Source organism: Spermophilus citellus (genome assembly GCF_964194105.1).
Source record: "Spermophilus citellus genome assembly, chromosome: 3".
In the NCBI taxonomy this organism is placed as follows: Eukaryota; Metazoa; Chordata; class Mammalia; order Rodentia; family Sciuridae; genus Spermophilus; species Spermophilus citellus.
The window spans coordinates 74,971,002-74,988,065 of NC_138184.1; the positions used below are offsets into that span (position 1 = coordinate 74,971,002).

The 17,064-nt window shown below is 48.1% G+C and overlaps 1 protein-coding gene across 2 annotated transcripts; it reads left to right on the forward strand.

Moving 5' to 3' along the window:
- The first annotated feature begins 2,806 nt into the window (after positions 1 to 2,806).
- LRRC75B (leucine rich repeat containing 75B) lies at positions 2,807 to 8,664 on the forward strand. 2 transcript variants are annotated; one of them, XM_081285691.1, is made up of 4 exons: positions 2,807 to 3,016; positions 5,372 to 5,500; positions 6,782 to 6,897; positions 7,910 to 8,664. In XM_081285691.1, the coding sequence occupies exons 1-4, from the start codon at positions 2,840 to 2,842 to the stop codon at positions 8,433 to 8,435; spliced, it is 948 nt and encodes a 315-aa protein (XP_081141817.1). In that variant the 5' UTR covers positions 2,807 to 2,839; the 3' UTR covers positions 8,436 to 8,664. The 2 variants fall into 2 exon arrangements, with proteins under 2 accessions (XP_081141817.1, XP_081141818.1); XM_081285692.1 differs by lacking the exon at positions 5,372 to 5,500.
- Positions 8,665 to 17,064: the final 8,400 nt, after the last annotated feature.

The window sequence follows — 17,064 nt, forward strand, 5'->3', positions numbered from 1 at the left end:
TCTGCCTGACTTTAGGCTTCTACACTCCATAACAGTGAAAGGATACATTTTTGTTGTTTTAAGCAACCAAGTTTGTGGTAATTTGTTATGGCAGACACAGAAAACTAACACAACTCCCTACCATGTCTGTGGTTACACACTAAACAAAGGGCAATGGCTCAAGGGATTTGAATTCAGGTCTTGAACCTATACCTTGAACATCCCCCGCCCATGTTCTGCTGTGTTCCCCAGCCCCATGGCAATTCCTTGCCCTGCAGAAGACTGAGAACCCACCCCTGCAGGGCAAGCTCAGTGGACACTTTGTCTCCATAGAGTATCTAGATGCCTCCTTATTCCAAGTGAAGGTTCCAAAACCACTCTTGCATCTTCCTTGTCACAGCTTCCAGGAAGTTCTATGTCATCTGTCTACTTGCTGAGGTAACATCAGGCCTCAGTTGGCCTTCCTCCTTCTTGGTTTGGACTATCCCATCAGGTGGGTGGAGAAGGGGTCAAAAGGTGGGGCACGTCGAGTTCCAGACCCTGCTGCAGCCCTCCACTCCACCTGCTGGGTCACCCAGATCTTGGTCCCCCACCACTTCAACTGAGTCACCATAAGGGTAGTCAAGGGCTGTGACTATCACCAATACCTGTCTCCTGGTAGGTCCCACATGGTGCTTCATATGCTCCATCAGGGACTAGGATCTGGCTATGTCCTTCCTATCTGACTCTGGGCCCCCAACTTCCATCTCACTGGCTTCCTAGGGGTGGTAGGGTTGCTCCAAAGGGCCCAGGTTAATCCCCTCAACTCTACATTAGCCCTAGGGGCTGAGAGGCCAACATTGAAGTCCTCCCTCCATCTCACAGGGTCTCCACAAATCCTGCTTAACAGGAAAACTCCAGGGAGAAGGGCCAGTACCCTTCAGTTAAGTACACATGGAGGCTGGCGAGGTAGAATGATGTCCCCATTACTGTGGGGACAGCCCTGTCTCTGGGGGCTCTTGTACAAGTCAGGCTAAGCCAGAAATAGTCCCCAAGAGACAACTTACCCAAGGTATCCCCCACAGCAGGGTAAGAGAGGCCCATCCAGGGATCTGGGCCCAGACACCAGCCTCCCTCCTTTCTTGGAAAAATGTCCTCCAGGAATCTCCCAGCCAGGAACATAGATGTGGGGCTAGGGGTGGTTCTGTGCTTTTCCCAAGACTCTCAGCTCTGGGCATCCTCACTATGCCCCTGCCTATGATGCCCCCATCCTGACACCCATACTCAGCCCTCCCTCTCCTCACCCCTCACCCCACCTCAGTCTTCTCACACTCAAGGGGACAATGTCCAGGCCTGGCTCAGTCTCTGGAATGATATGATCAGGATCTGGGAGCCATCCAGTTCTGGCTCCCAGCCCTGAGGGTGACAGGGAGGAGAAGGAGGGCTTACCTGGCTGCCAGCTTCTGGCAGGGGGTCTGAGAAGTCGCTGGGGCACTGGGGCTGCTGCTTAAAGCTCTGGCCCCGTCACAGTGTCAATTCAGCAAAAGTGTCTTGGCCCTGAGGGAGGGCAGACTGGGCAGTCATGCAGGTTTGCCAAGGAGGAAACCTGCTGTGCCAAGGTAGCCCTAGGACAATACTGGCTGCAGAGGAGGGGGGAAGGGAGGCCTCTGGGTCCAGCTGACAGATGCCCAGGGAGAAGGGGGCCCAAGAATTGACCAAACAGGGGTTGGAGGAATCAGAGAGTGGTCAAGAGACTACCACATTCTGCTGTCCTCTGCCTTGTCTAAGGGACACACCCCTGGGGGTGTGTCCACAAAGCCTGGTACCCTACCCCCTACCCCAATCTCTAGGCAGGCAATGTTTGACCTAAAGGAAGAATCCTGATGGTGGGCCCTCACTATATGTCCTCAAATGCCTCCTACTCACTAGCCCAGCTAGGCACCCCAGCCTTACAAGCTGGACACATATCCCTTGCCTGTGAGAATGGAGGCTGGAGCCCAGGGCCACAAATGCCTCCCCCTCAGGTAATGTGAGGATCCCAGAGCTGGTGGTGGGGAGCGTGGGAGAGCCGAGGAGGATGCCTGGTGGTGGTGGTGGTGGTGGGCACTAGGCCTCCAATAGGGACTACTGAGGGAGACCTGGGAGGTGGGAATCCCCCTGTAGCTCAAACCTAATCCTAGGAGGAGCCAGTGCCCCCTCCTCACACTTGAGTCCTGCCCCCTCCCCCTTGTCTAATAGGAATGCTGAAGCCAGGGGCAGATGCAGCCGGCCTGCTGCCAACCTGCCCATAATTGAGCTTCCCAGTTAACCAGCACACCTCAGCCCATTCATCTCCCAGGCAGGGGAGGGCTCCTCCCAGTATGCCCAGGCGTGCCCACCACCGCCAGTATGCAGGGACTGGCATTAAATTTTGTATGGATGCAGAGTGGAAGGTCAGATACAACTGCCATGCTGCAGAAGAGATTCCTGAAAGCAGGTGCTGACATTGTCTAATGCCGGCAAAAGGCACCCCCACCCCGCTTGGCGCGTTCTTTGCGCGGTCAACGCTTTTATTCCCCTAGTCAGTACTCAGGCCAGAGGGTTGAGAGATGCCAAACGCCACCTCGTCCTGGCTAGGCTCAGCGTCTTCCCTGGCGGCCCTTGGGAAGAGCTCCAAGCGCCAGGTCCGACGCCGGCGGAGCCCTCCTGCTAGATCTCTGCCAAATGCAGGAGTCCCACCCCTCGTCCCCAGGCCGGGAGGCCAGGGCCCGGGCACTCAGCCTTGGATCGGAGATCCCCACCCAGCGCATCCCAGCCCGGCCAGGGCGGGACGAGGGCGGGGCGAGGGCGGTACGCAGATAGCCCGGCCTCCGGCTAGCCAGGCGCCCGCCGCTCGGCGGCCATGGGGGCGCGGCTAGGCCGGCGGGCAGGGCCCGAGGCGGGCTCCGAGGCCGAGGCAGCGGCGGGAAGCGGGCCCGCGCCCTACGAGCGCAGGGTGCGCTGGCTCCGCGAGATCCAGTCCACACTCCGCGAGCGGCGTCCGGAGCGCGCCCGGCAGCTGCTGCGCCTCCTGCGCCAGGCGAGAGAAGGAGCCGGCCAACCCGGGGCTGGTGGCAAGGGCGGGTCTGGGGTCCGGGGAGGGGCTGGGGCTGCGGGCTGGGGGCTGTGGGATGGTTGGATGAGAGTATGATGGAGTGCTGAGGCTGGGGTTCTTCTCTGGGCCAGAGCGCGCGGGCTAGAGTGAGGGCTGGGTGAGGCCGGAGGAGGGCTGTGCAGAGGCGGAGGCCAGTGTGTCTGGAGCTCTGGGTTTTGAAGTCTGTTGTGTATATGTTGAAGATTGCCCCCAGCCTGGAACTAAGAGCCCACATTCATGCCTTGGCAGGAAAGGAGAAGGGCTGGATGGGGGTCTTCTATTGAAGGACAGTGGGAAGAGGGCAGGATGAGGGTAAGAACTGGACCTGGGAGGCAGGACCTGGGAGGTACAGCCCAGCTGATCTGCGGGTGCACCAGGAGACACCATGGCAGGGCAGACAAAGCCACAAGGCATGCATCACCCGTCCATCTAACAGGCAGTTTGTGCCCACTGAGTACACACATCTGACATCTGTACACAACAGTAACATATCCTGGTAGGTGGGGGTGGGGGATGGGAGCGCTGGTTCTCTAGCCCAAGATTTGGAGCCCTACTGTTGTCCTAAGAGACATGGATGCTGGTCCTAGCATCAGCCCTGGGCATGCTACCTACTACTTCCCAGTCTACCTTGTTCCCATCCCCTATAGCAGCTTCCACCACCACCTGCCCAATAAATGAGCTGAAATCAGTCATGAAGGTGTTTGGCTGACAGAAGATAGATAAGTAAAGAAGGGGAAACAGATGCATGGAAATAAGTGGTGACCCAAAGGAGAGGGGGAGCCAGAGCCAGAGCCCAGGCTATTAGGCCTGTTCCTCCTCCCACCAAAGTTTCCTTTCTCTAGGCTCAGCAGTCTGGAATAGTGGAACTGGCCCTTTAAGAAGAGCTGTCCAGACCAGCAGAAGGCAGACTGCGGTCTGGGGCCCTGTCTGGGTCTGCCCAGACTTAACAGTCACCCTTTCCTCCATCAAAATCCTCCCTGGCTGGCATCTGTGGTTTGAACCATGTTGAAAATACAAAAAGCAGAGCAAGCACCTAGTCAGCCAGACTGGCTAGAGGCAGAGATCACTGTTGGAGATGGTCTTTAGGCATCAGCTGGGCATTTTTCCCTTAAAAACACCAAGGAGGAAAGGATTGGTTCTCAGAGATCAGCTAGGTCACCCCCTTGTCTTCCAGAGGTTGGAATTTGAGGCCAACCAAGGGGTCTATCCTGCCCCTAAATCTGCAGGAACTGTTCCCCCCATGGTACTACAGCACATGGGGGCTCCTGCCTAGCCTTTCCTCCTGGGCTAGGGACTTAATGCACAGGGTATGTTACTCTCTGGCTTGGGGAGGGCCCATGCAGAGACTGAAGGTCCTTCCCAGCTGTGCCTGCCCCATCAGCATCCTGTAAACGGACCCGCTGGAATGGTGTTCAGCCCCATATCAGGTCTATGGGAATAGACAGGAAAAGACCAAGAAATGAAGGCAGGAAGGCCAGGCGAGGGCCCTGACCATGGGATGTGATCAAAAGATAGAAGAGGAAGCTGATAGGCCAGAGAAGGTGTGATGGCCAGGCACTGGGAGTTTTGAGACTTGGCAAACTGTAAGTCTGATGTCATGTGACTTCTAAAAGGTTTGGTCATCTCCAAAGGGCTTATGGATCAAGCTCAGATGTGTGTTTCATAGATTGGCCCTGCCAGCTGGAGGGATGTGGAAGATTGAGAACCCTGGGAGGAGATTTCTGAGAGGTAGACCTGAACCTGATGGGAGCAGTGGGGAAGAAGAAGCAGACCCACTAGGTGAGCTGGAGAAGAGAGGGCAAGGAAAGCGTGATGAGTGATTCCCTTCATACGAAGCTAAGGCACAGGATGTAAGGCCGATGTACACATCAAGTCTGAGATGCCTGTCACAACTGAGAAGGGAAAAAGGCCAACCTCAACAGGTAGCTGCAGCTTGGGAGATCTCAGAGACAGAAGGAAAGGCAAAGGGCCAGAAGGAAATGATGGGGGACATTTCCATTCACAGGTCATTAGAGGAATAGAATCCCCCTGACAGGCCCTAACCCCAGAGAAGGCAAAGTGTCACAGCAAGACACTTTGCCTGCAGCAACTGGTCTGAGTAATCTGTTCATTACCTCCCTGGGGCACCCCATGTGCCACCCCTCTCCTCATCTAAAGGGTCCACCTGTCACCAGACAGTTGGCTTTTGCTCCCTGGAGGTGGGGAGACATGGAAATTAACATGAGGGGCATCTGGCTGTCTGACCTGGAGCAAGGAGGCCCTGGTTCCTGGCTCATTCAACTACCTCTTCACCACCCTCAGGACCTGGGCCTTGAGGGGACCCTTCTCACAGACATCCTCTATAGGAATGTGGCTTTCCTCAACCTGGTGGATCCCATCTCCCATGACCTGCTTGTGAACCTGGCCCGGGACCTACAGTGCCCCAAGAAGGTGAGGTCAGCATGCATGGGCCATGGACTGGCAGTGTGGCTGACAGAGGCTAGGAGCCTGGGTCCTCATGTGATTTGCTCTGTGGCCTTAGGTAGGTCACTCTCTCTCTCTCTCAGAACTGATGCCAGCTCCAGGGGCAAATGTGCTTTACCCAACCTGAAGATCATGCTTTTGGTAGACCTTTTTCCCAAGTGACAGCACCTGTGATTCAGGCCTGGGAACCCTAGCTGAACAGAAGTTAAATGGAGACCCTGCAGAACACAAAATGTTCTGACAAACTCATTAAGAGAACTGGATTCCCAACCTTTAATCCCTGAGCCAGAAGAGGCCACCCTCGGCTGGAGCCTATTCATTGGTATCCATCCTACTTGGACACTCTTGGGGATAAATGTTCAGTGTCCCTCCCATAGCAGCAAGTCCCTTTTCATTCTAACTTGGATTCAACCACCTGCAACCTTCACACTCTGGGCCCTAATCTGACAACACCTTGCAGATGGTCTGCCATGATCATGGACACAGCCCCAAACTGTATGGCTGCAGCCAGCCATCAGCCCCTGAGCCCTGGTCACAGTGAATCTGCCATATGAAACAAATGTGTCCACTATAGGCTCTGCCATCCTGAACTCCCAAATCTGTATGCAGTTGGCTAGCCCATAGCCATCACAGTAACTACCAGGGCTTGCTGTCACTGAGTCTGCCATATGCTCCTGAGGCTGTTAACAGAGGGATTGCATAAAAGAACGTTCCGGGTAGGTAGTGGAACAGGCTCAGTACCAGCTTTGTGGAAAGCACACCGTGTATTCTGCCCTGAGCTAGGCCTTTGCGGGGGCCCAGTTAGGACTAAGAGAGAGCCAGGACGTGGTGCTGTAAAACATTAAACCCCCAGCCCTGTTAGCCCAGACCCAGGCCCCACAGGCGCAGTGTAGCTTGGATAATGAGAGGAAGAAGAACATGCTGACCTGGCTTGTTCCCATCCCCTGGGATTGGCGTCAGTGGAACAGGGCTCTCTTGAGGGGCCTGGCCTGGCCTCCCCCTGTGGCAAGTCCCCTGGGGGTGCTGAGGGTAGTCAGGCTGCCGGCTGATAGCCCGAACTGCTGGCCCTGGGCCTGAGGACAGGGAACAAGGGCCCATTGTCTGGGCTTCCTCCCGCCGGGCACTGCGGGCCTCGGACCAGCCTGTCCAGCTCCCAGCGGGCAGCCTCCCCTGGCTCTGTGCCAGGTCAAAGTCAGGGTGGGGGTGGGAGGGGCTCAGTCTCACCCTGATGATGCTGTCCCCCAACAGGATTATGAGCTCTGGAAGTCCTCGGACAAGATATGCCGGCAGCTCATTTACCATCTCACCCCTCACTCCAAGAGGCAGAGAGGGCCCAGTGTGCCCCGGAAGAAGACACAGAACTGGTAAGGGGAGCTCAGCCACAGCCCCTCCTCTTGTCCTTTCAGGGTCCCTTCCCAGGTTGACACCTAGTCTTCTATCACTGATAGCCTGGTGCCTGCAAATCCCATTCTGTGGGTTCCTGTATTAAGGCCTCAACTCTGAAAGTCAATCTGGCCCGTGGCAAAAAAAAAAAAAAAACCCAATTGAAGATTCACTCTCCATGGATATGCCTCCCATGCTCCCCAGGACGACCACCTCCTGCCATTCACTTATCCCTTAATCCCTGGCCTAGTACAGGTCCTGGGGCTCTTTAGGTTCCCCTCCACCCAAGGTGATCTCATCAGGTAAATCTTCACAACAGGTAGGCAGATTCTGTGTCACAATTCCCATTTAACAGGGAAGGAAACTGAGGCTGGGAGAGGCAAAGCAGCTTGTCCTAGGCTATACCCTCTCTCATTACCCTGTAACTCTTGGGAATTCTTTACCAATGCTGGGGTGCCCAAAGCTGAGGCCTCTACTCTGCTGTGGGGTCCCCGCCTTGGTCACTCCATCACAGCCTTGTGGTACAGACTCAGCCTGGAACTGGCTGCAAGCACTCAGTCCTAGAGACCCAAAACCATAGCTAGGAGCTGACTCTGGCACATGTGTAGTATTTGTTTTTCAGCCTTGTAAGAAAGTTTTTGCTATCCCAAAGGACCCAATTCAGAGGGAGCCCAGAAAAAAAAAATTGAGCTCAGGAATCAGAGTGTCTTAATTTGGAGACCTGATCCCCATGGCCATGGGAAAGTTACTTAACCCTTTGAAAAAAATGGGTCATCATTCTTAGCCCCTTGGGGACTGTAAAAATAAATGAGATAAGAGATCTAACAGGTGTGGTGATGCTGGGCATGTGAAAAAGGTTTATAATAATAGTTCACACGTGGAGCTTTATTGCCTTTGTATTTAATCCTCACAGCAAATCTTTTCACACTTTGTTCTGCCTGGCCCTGGGCCAGGGCTCATACTAAGTCTATCTCACCTATAACTCTCCCATAGCCTCAAGAGTGGCCTCCAGAAGACTCTGCTGGCAGGGGAGACGGTGGACCTCTCAGGCATCCCGCTCTCAGTGCAAGATGTGCAGCACATAACACGCTACCTGGGCAGCCATGGGGCTGGGTTGTCAGTGCTGGACCTGAGCTTCACGGAGCTGAGTGATGAGCTTCTGCACCTACTGTTGCCCAGCCTGTGGACACTGCCCTGCCTCACCCAGCTCCTGCTTAATGGCAACCGGCTGACACGGGCTGCTGCCCGGGAACTCACTGAAGCCATCAAGGACACCACCAAATTCCCTGCATTGGCCTGGGTGGATCTGGGCAATAACGTGGATGTGGCCTCCATGCCCCAGCCCCTGTTAGTTGGCCTGCGCCGACGGCTAAGCCAGCGCACCTCACTGCCCACAATTTATGAGGGCATGGACCTTGATCCTGGGGACAGTGTGGCTGGGACCATTGCCACTACCTCTACCTGGGGCTCTGCAGCTGCTGAACCAGGGTCTGAACCCCAGAGCTGCTGTACTAGATGATTCACCATCCACCAGGCTGAGGATGCTTTCAAGCACATGGGATAGCAAGTGGTGGGAGCCTAGGAGGTCCCATAAATTCCCAGAGAGACAGTGAAAATGCTCAACGGGATTAATGGGATAGATGGAGAATATTTTTATAAGACACCAGATGGTTATCCCAGGCTGGAGTCTCAAGATTCTGTCAGTATGAGGGGCCCTGGCACCTCCACAATAAAAGGTGATGCTCTTCCTCTCCTCTGCTTTTCTGCATCATGGACCTCAGGGTCACTGGGCACCAGCCCTACTGCTGTGCTGCTGGGGTAACTCCTATCTACCTGGCTGGGCCCCATGGAGACCAAGGTGTGGGCAGGTCATGATTCCAACGGTGTGGGATGGGGAGTTAGAGGAGACCCTCACATCTGGGTAGGGTTTGGACTATGTAAATAAGGGATCAGAGAAGCAGGTTGGAACCCAGGAGGGGCAGAGTTCTGAATGGAGCCCCACACCAAGCTCATTCCTGAGTCCAGACTACCATTAGGGACTCTTGAACTGGGGACAAGAATGTACTGACCGGAGGCAGGGGCCACAGCAGACTTGAGAAAGGAGGGCTTCATGCTCATCTCCCCCATCCCCAGGCCTCCTGTGTTTGTTGAGTGGTCAACTCACCAGAATTAGGAGACGTATCTGGCCAGAGATAAAGAGTTGTGTGTTCCCTCCAGGCTTTGGGGGCATCCCACAGAGTGTATACACTGGATGGAGGTAGACACAGCCACTAGCAAGGGATTTGGGGACAGAGCAATCCTAAGGCTGCCCCTATAAAGAAACTATTTCTCTTCTTCCTCAAGAACCATGGGGGCAGGCTCCCAACCAGGAGCCTTATGCCATGGTCACCATCATTGTGGGAATTCAGGTCAGCAGACAGGCAAGTCAGGTGAGATGTCCAGGGGAAACTGAGGACCCAAGTGGAGAAGTCCATGGTGTAAGGCCCCTGTCCTGAGCCAGGATATAAGGTCTATGCACAGTGTGATCCTGCTGGATGAGGAGAGATCCTGGGACAAAGAGAAGCCCCAGGAAAAATGATAAGGGAGGGAACCCCTTGGACCTGTCATTTTTGTCTACCATCTCTGACCTTCCCCTCACATCTCTGACCCCCATCCCCAGGGGACTGTGAATGGCACATCCATCCCTAGTGGAACATGGATTTCAGCACATCCCCAAGCCATCTGGACACATAACTGCCTCTAGGCCATACTGGTGGGGAGGACAGGGTCATGTCTGCTCCCAGGGCTGGGAGAGAGGCAGAAAGGAATGAAATTTCCCCTAAAGCCCCACTGGTCTCAATACTTTCAAGTAACTCCTTTATTGGAAGGCCGTGGGAAGGGCGCAAGGTCCAGCCTCACTCTGTTACTAATTTTAATAGCTTTCAGTGTATAGGCCTTTCGTTTGCTTAATTAAATTTACTCCTCATTATTTTGTTTATTTTTTGTAGCTGCTGGCCAGGCCCTTCCCCTCTCTGGGCCTCTGGTTTTGACTTTCTCCCCTCTGTTAAATAGGGCTTACTGCCCCTCGCCTTTCCCAGCTCTCAACCCTCCATCCCAAGGTCCCGATGCCCTTCTTGTTTTAGACATGGGCCTGCCCAGGGCTCAGAGCCACGGAAGTGTTTCTCTGTGCATCCACTCAGGAGAAGGGTGTTCAGGCTCCCTAGAACCAGGCAAAGTGGAGAAGAAGGTAGACCAGTGGAAAGAAGGAAGGGAAGGCCAGTCTTAGGCCCAGCAGGCTGAGGAACCCATCACATGCACATGCATCTGAGCTCTCTGAAAATTCCTTGTTGGGGAAAGGCCAACCTTTCTATATTCCTCCTGTCATCCTCGCTCCCTGCCCACTACTGGTCCAAAGCCAGCCCACGAACCTTTGGATGTCACTGCTCAGAGAGATTCCTGCCAAGGTGCGAGAGGACCAGAGCCAGGTGTTCTCAACAAGCTCCTGGAGAATCTGGGTGGCAGCAGATGGTCTCAATCTCTTCGCCTTTTGGTTGGAGAAACTCAATGCAGAAGCTGAGCCAGATTCTGAGACAGCTCTGGAGACATGGTCAAGGGTGGCCTCCCCTGTGAAAGTGTTCACAGTCCTTCACAGGCTCCTTATGACCACCAGCAAGGACACTCCACAGGCAGGGACACAGAGATCTGGGAAGCAAGGGCTTGTGCCTTGTTTTAGTCCATTTTGTTCTGATAACTGAATACCACAGCCTGGATAATTTATAAACAATAGTTTATTTGATTCATGGTTCTGGAGGCTGAAAAGTTGAAGATCGAAGAGCTGTATCTGGTGAGGGCTTTCCTGCTGTGTCATAACACAACAGAAGGTATCATATGGCAAGAGAGCACTTGCGAGCACAAAGGGGTCCAAAGTCACCTTTATAACAACCCACTATGGCAATAATGACATTAATTCATTTATGAAGGTCCTTATGACCCAATTGTCTTTTAAAATTCTCACCACTAAACACTGCTACATTGGGAATTGAGTGGACTTTGGAGGACACAGTTAAACCACAGTGTGCCTCACACAGCTTGATGAAGCACAAAGCACTGGCCAGGACAGCTGAAGCCTGAGCTCCAGACTGAGGAAGACAGTGTGCCTTACTCAGGCCACTTTGGAGGCAAACAGGCCTAGGCTTTGTCCCATTCCCATCACTCCCTAGCAGTATGGTGCTTTCAGAGTCTGTTCCCTCATTGTGGGAACTAGGTATAAAAATCTTTCCTTGTCTCCTGGAGTCAGGGTGACACGAGGTATGGAAAGCATCTACCAAGTTGGGGGTGTGGGAAGGTATGCTGCAACATCGTCAGGGCTTCCTCCCAGGCTCTCTGGGTGGCAATGGCAGGAGCCCAAACCTTTGGCACTAAGCAGAATTGAAACTATTTATTTATTGGTGCTGGGAACTGAACTCAGGCCCTTATATGCATGCCAGGCAAGTGCTCTCCACTGAGATACATCTCCAGCTCCCCGCTTACTTAACAAGCATCTTCATAGCCTTTTTCTGAGCCTGTTAATAGTTCTGATTGCTTTACACTCCTATAGTTTTTCTTGCACTTTAAGGAAGTAGGTGCTATTACTGTTAGGTACAGGACAGGCTGAATAAGTTGTCTGCAGGGCATGCCAAACAAAGTTAGCTGGAGGATGACCTAACCACTCAAACCCTCTGTCTGGTTCTTTATCACCTGTTGGCTTCAAGCCCAAACGCCCAAGCCCCTGCTCAAGGCTGAACACTCAACCCCCTGCTCAAGGCTGAATACTTAACCCCCCTTGTGCCAACAAGGGAGCTTGCAGACCCAGAGACCTCATTAGATTTGGGCTATAAAAACTCTTTCCTGCCGGGCCCCTCTCTCTCTTGCTCTCTCTAGCTCTCTCTCTTGCTCTCTGTCTCTCTTGCTCGCTCTCTCTCTCTCTCTCTCTTTCTCTCTCTCCTTCTCTTTCTCTCTTTTCTCCTCTGTTGCACTGCTGCAATAAAAATCTCTTGGTCGCTCTGAGTGTTGTGGTCACTTTCCTTTCAATTACCATTTCTGTTTTGTTTAGTTTTGGCGGGGGTGGGAGGCGGGTGAGTTTGCTGAGGCAAGAATAAGTTAAATGACTTGTGCAAGTTCACAGAACTAGCAACTGGAGGAGCCAACATATGAGTCCAGGTAACCTGGTTTTAGTCTGTTAATCCCTGCACAAGGCTGCTTCTCCTGCAGATAGCTTAGAGGCCATTGCCAAGGATGGTCACCTCAGGAGTCATCTAAACTGAGTGCCTTCCAAAGAGGCCAGCGGACGGAGGAAGAAGAGTAGAGATAGGAAATGTACTATTTTTTTTTCTTCAGTGTTGAGGATCAAACCCAGGGCCTCATGCACATGCTAAGCAAGTTCTCCACCACTGAGCTCTAGCTCTAGCCCTTTTTAAATTTTGAGACAGGGTCTAAATTGGGCGCAAACTTGCAGTCCTCCTGCCTCAGCTTCCCAAGTAGCTGGGATTCCAAGCATGTGCCACCATGCTCAGCAAAGAACAAAACAGTTTTTAATTTTGGTACATCAGTTTGGTATTCTATAGATGGTACTTTTCGTGTCATGTCTAATTCTTTGCCTAACCTAAGATCCCAAAGACTTTTTCCTATTTCTTCTACAAGTTTTACAGTTTTAGGTTTTATGTTAAGATCTATGATCCATTCTGAATTGTTTTTTATATAGTATGAGGCATAGATTCAAGTTTTGGTTTGTTTATTGCACATGGATGTGTATTTGCTCTAGCACATTTGTTTTTTTAAAATATTTACTTTTCAGTTATAGCTGGACACAATGTCTTTATTTTTATATAGTGCTGAGGATCGAACCAGGTATGGTAGGCGAGTGCTTTGCCTCTGAGCCACAACCCCAGCCCCTGCTCTAGCACATTTGTTGAAAACGCTTTCATTCTTCAATGCATTAGCTCAGTGCTTTTGAAAAGTTTGCTTTCAGACTTTATTGTTCCTTTGATCTATTTTTCTATCATGTTGTTTTGATTACTATAGCTTTTACTGGGAATTGAACCCAGAGGCCCTCTACTACTGAGCTCCACTCAGTAGTACTTTGAGATAGGGTCTTGCTAAATTGCCCAGGTTGGCCTTGAACTAGTGATCTTCCTGCCTCTGCTTCCCAAATCACTGGGATTACAGGCATGTGTCACCACACATGGCTAGCTTTAGAACTCTTGAAATCATGAAGTATTATCTAACTTTATAATTCTTCTCATGAGTTGTTTTGTTACCACAGATGCTTTGCATTACCATATAAATTTTAGATTCATTTTGTTAATTTCTACCAAAAAAAAGTCTAGGGAGATTTTGATTGTGATTACATCATAATTATATATCAGTTTGGAGAGAATTGACATTTTAACAATGCTGTCTTGTGGCACACGAACAAGGTATACATCTCCATTTACTTAAAATTTACTTTTCTCAGCAGAATGTTATCATTTTCAGTGCACAGACCTCTTCAATTTTTTATCAGATTTGTCTCCAAGTTTTCATATATTTGGTGCTATCGTAAATGGTATTTTTATTTGAATTTTAAATTGTTTGTTGCTAGCATATATAAATACAACTCATTTTTAATAGTCTTATTGAGTTCTAATTCACAAGTAGTTTACCCATTTGAAGTATACAGTGGTTTTTAGTATTTTCATAGATAGGTACAACCATTACAATTGATATTTTTATATTTGTGTATTTTGTATATTAGATTGTATCCTTCAGTCTTACTAAGTCAACTTATTAAATGTTCTAACTCATCAGATTTTCAGCTTAGATGATTATGTCATAGAGAAAGAGATAGATATTTCCTTTTTTCTAGGGGTGGGGTACCAGGGATTGAACTCAGGGGCACTCAACCACTGAACCACATCCCCAGCCCTATTTTGTATTTTATTTAGAGACAGGTCTGAGTTGCTTAGTGCTCCACTGTTGCTGAGGCTGGCTTTGAACTCATGATTCTCCTGTTTCAGCCTCCCAAGCCACTGGGTTTACTGGAGTGTGCCACTGCAGATAATTACTTTTCATTTCCAATCTGGATATCTTTTCTTTTCCTTGCCCAGTTGCACTGACTAGTCTCTAACACAATGTCAAATGGAAGTACTGAAGGTAGACAGCCCTTTCCTGTTCTGATATTTTATGGGGGGAAAGCATTCAGTCTTTCATCATTAAATATGCTATTAGCTGTAGATTTTCCATAGATGCCTTTTATCAGGTTGAGGATTTTCTCATTTATTCCTAATTTGCTTTGTCATTGTCGTTTTGAGATGGGGTCTTGCTATGCTGCCACGGCTGACTTTGAACTCATGAGTCCATGTGATTATTTCACCTTGGTCTTCAAGTAAGTAGCAGGGACTACAGGCATGTACCATCATGTCTAGGTGTTTTATTCATTTTTGAAATCAGGAATTGATATTAGAATTTGTCAAATATTTTTTCTGCATATATCATATGCATTTGATCATATGGTTCTTTTTTTATAATTACTCTTTTTTTAAATATTTATTTTTTAGTTTTTTGGCGGACACAACATCTTTGTTTGTATGTGGTGCTGAGGATCGAACCCAGGCTGCACGCATGCCAGGTGAGCACGCTACCACTTGAGCCACATCCCCAGCCCCCATATGGTTCCTTTTTAGTTTAACATGGTGTTACATTTATTGGTTGTTGAATATAGAGTAAATAATTCCAAGGGTAAAACCCACTTGGTCACTTTTTAATATTCACATGCCCTCTTTCCCTTCCTTCTATTTGCTCTGCTTCCATTTAGATTTTTATGTATATGTTTATGAGATATTTATCTGTTTTTCTTTTAATATCTTTGCCAGGTTTGGTATAATTAATGCTGGTTTCATAGAGCAAGTCTAGAAACACTTCTTTCACTTCTATTTTTTCTTTTTTGAAGAGTTTTGTAGAACTGATATTATTTCTTCCGTAATATTTGGAACAACTTACCCAGTGAATCTATGTGGGCCTGAAGTTTTCTTTGTGGCGGTTTTAAACTACAATTCCTATTTATTTAATAAATACATGACTTCAGGTCATCTATTTCTCCTTGAATGAGCTTTCTTATTTTAGGTCTTTCAAGGAAATTTGTCCAATTCATCATAGTTGTTGAATTTTTTGGTATAAAGTTGTTCACAATATTCTATTACTATATTCTTATTCTTTCAAGATCTGTAAAATCTGTAATGATATCATCTCTCATTCCAGAGGCTGGTAATTATGTCTTTCCCTTCATTTCCACCCCTCTACCCCCTTTCTTTTGTATCTGTCTGGCTAGAAGTTAATCAATTATATTGATCTTATCTAAGACTTATCTTTTGGTTTTACTGATTTGTCTCCATCAGTTTGTTTTCTATTTCATTGGGTACTTTAAATACTTATTTCTGTTCTTTGGATACTTTACATTCCATTGACTTCTTTTTCTAGATTCTTTTTAAAATTTTTTTAATATTTGTTTTTTAGTTATAGTTGGATACAATATCTTTTATTTTATTTATTTATTTTTATTTTATTCTTTTTTTACAATAAAAAAAACACAAAAAAAAATATTTGTTTATTTTTAATGTGGTGCTGAGGATCAAATCCAGAGCCTCGCACGTGCTAGGCGACTGCTCTATTGCTGAGCCACAATTCCAGCACCTTTTTCTAGATTCTTAAATGACATCTACTTTTCTGATATTCATACAGCTGAGGTAATCAATGAGACATTTTTTCCTAATATAGTCGTTTAGTGCTGCAAATTACCTTCCTGCATACTGCTTTAGTGGTATCCCATAAACCTTTATATATTGTTTCCACTTTCACTTAATTTAAAATACTTTCTAGTTTTTTTTCCTTTGATCCATGGGCTTCTTAAAAATTATTTTTTGTTTCCAAATATTTAGAGATTTTCCAAGGATTTTTCTGTTTATGACTTAATTTCACTATGGCCTGAGACTAAAAAGTATGACTTGACCAATTTATGGCTCAGAATATGGTTAAATGTTTTATGTGCATTTGAGAATATGTATTTTTCTAATGTTGGTGGTTCAGTAAGAAAGTCAGGTTGACTGATAGCGTTGTTCAAATATACTATATTCTTGTTAGTTTTCTGCCTACACTCTCTGCAAATTATTGAAAGAGATATACTGAAATCAAACTAACTGTGGAGTTCCCTATTGCTTACTGCAATTCTATCAATCTTTGCTTCACATAGTTTGAAGATGTATTATTAAATGCTTAAAATATTTAAGATTTTTGTCATTTCCTGATTACCCTGTCATCATCATGATCTTCATTATCCCTGGCAATATTCCTTGTCCTGAAATCTAGTTGCCTCATATTAATGTAGCTACTGCAGCTTCTTTTTTGTCCTTTGTTAGCATAGTATATTATCATTTTTCCATCCATTTACTTACAACATTTATGTCTTTTTATTTAGAGTGTGTTTCTTGGGGTGAGGAAAGGGGGATCATGAACTGAAATAGAATTCTAAACGTGGGGCTGGGGCTGTAGCTCAGTGGCAGAGCGCTTGTTTAGCATGCCTGAGGCACTGGGTTCAATCCTCAGCACCACATAAAAATAAAATAAAGGCATTCGTCTATATACAACTACAAAAAAAAAAAAAAAAGAATTCTAAGCATGTGTAAGTTTGTTGGAATGAACACAAATACTATGTATAACGGTGAGGCTCTAAAAATATTTTTTTTACAAATGCGTTTCTTATAGGGAGCATGTAATTGTCTCCTCCTTTTGTGTGCGTGTGTGTTTTATTTTTTAAAATTCCAATCTGAGGGCTGGGGTTGTGGCTCAGAGGTAGCATACTTGCCTGGCATGTGCGAGGCACTGGGTTCAACTCTCAGCACCACATATCAATCAATCAATCAATCAATCAAACAAAAAAAGTCTATCAACAAATTTTAAAAAATCTAAAAAAATTCCAATCTGACAACTCATGCCTTTTAATTGAAGTGTATAAACCATTTTTATTTAATATGATTATTAAATAGTCTCAGTCTGTCATCTTGCTATTTGTTTACTATTTTCCTGTTCCCCTTTCCTCCTCTTCTGCCTTATCTTGGCATAATTTATGAATCCATTTGTCCTTTGTTAGCTTAATAATT

What these genes read in the sequence shown, in the direction of transcription:
- LRRC75B (XM_081285691.1), top strand. Translation starts at nt 2,840, where the DNA reads ATGGGGGCGCGGCTAGGCCGGCGGGCAGGGCCCGAGGCGGGCTCCGAG. An exon ending in ACCTACAGTGCCCCAAGAAG is followed by an intron (nt 5,501 to 6,781) that starts GTGAGGTCAGCA and finishes GTCCCCCAACAG; the next exon opens with GATTATGAGCTCTGGAAGTC. An exon ending in CGGAAGAAGACACAGAACTG is followed by an intron (nt 6,898 to 7,909) that starts GTAAGGGGAGCT and finishes ACTCTCCCATAG; the next exon opens with CCTCAAGAGTGGCCTCCAGA.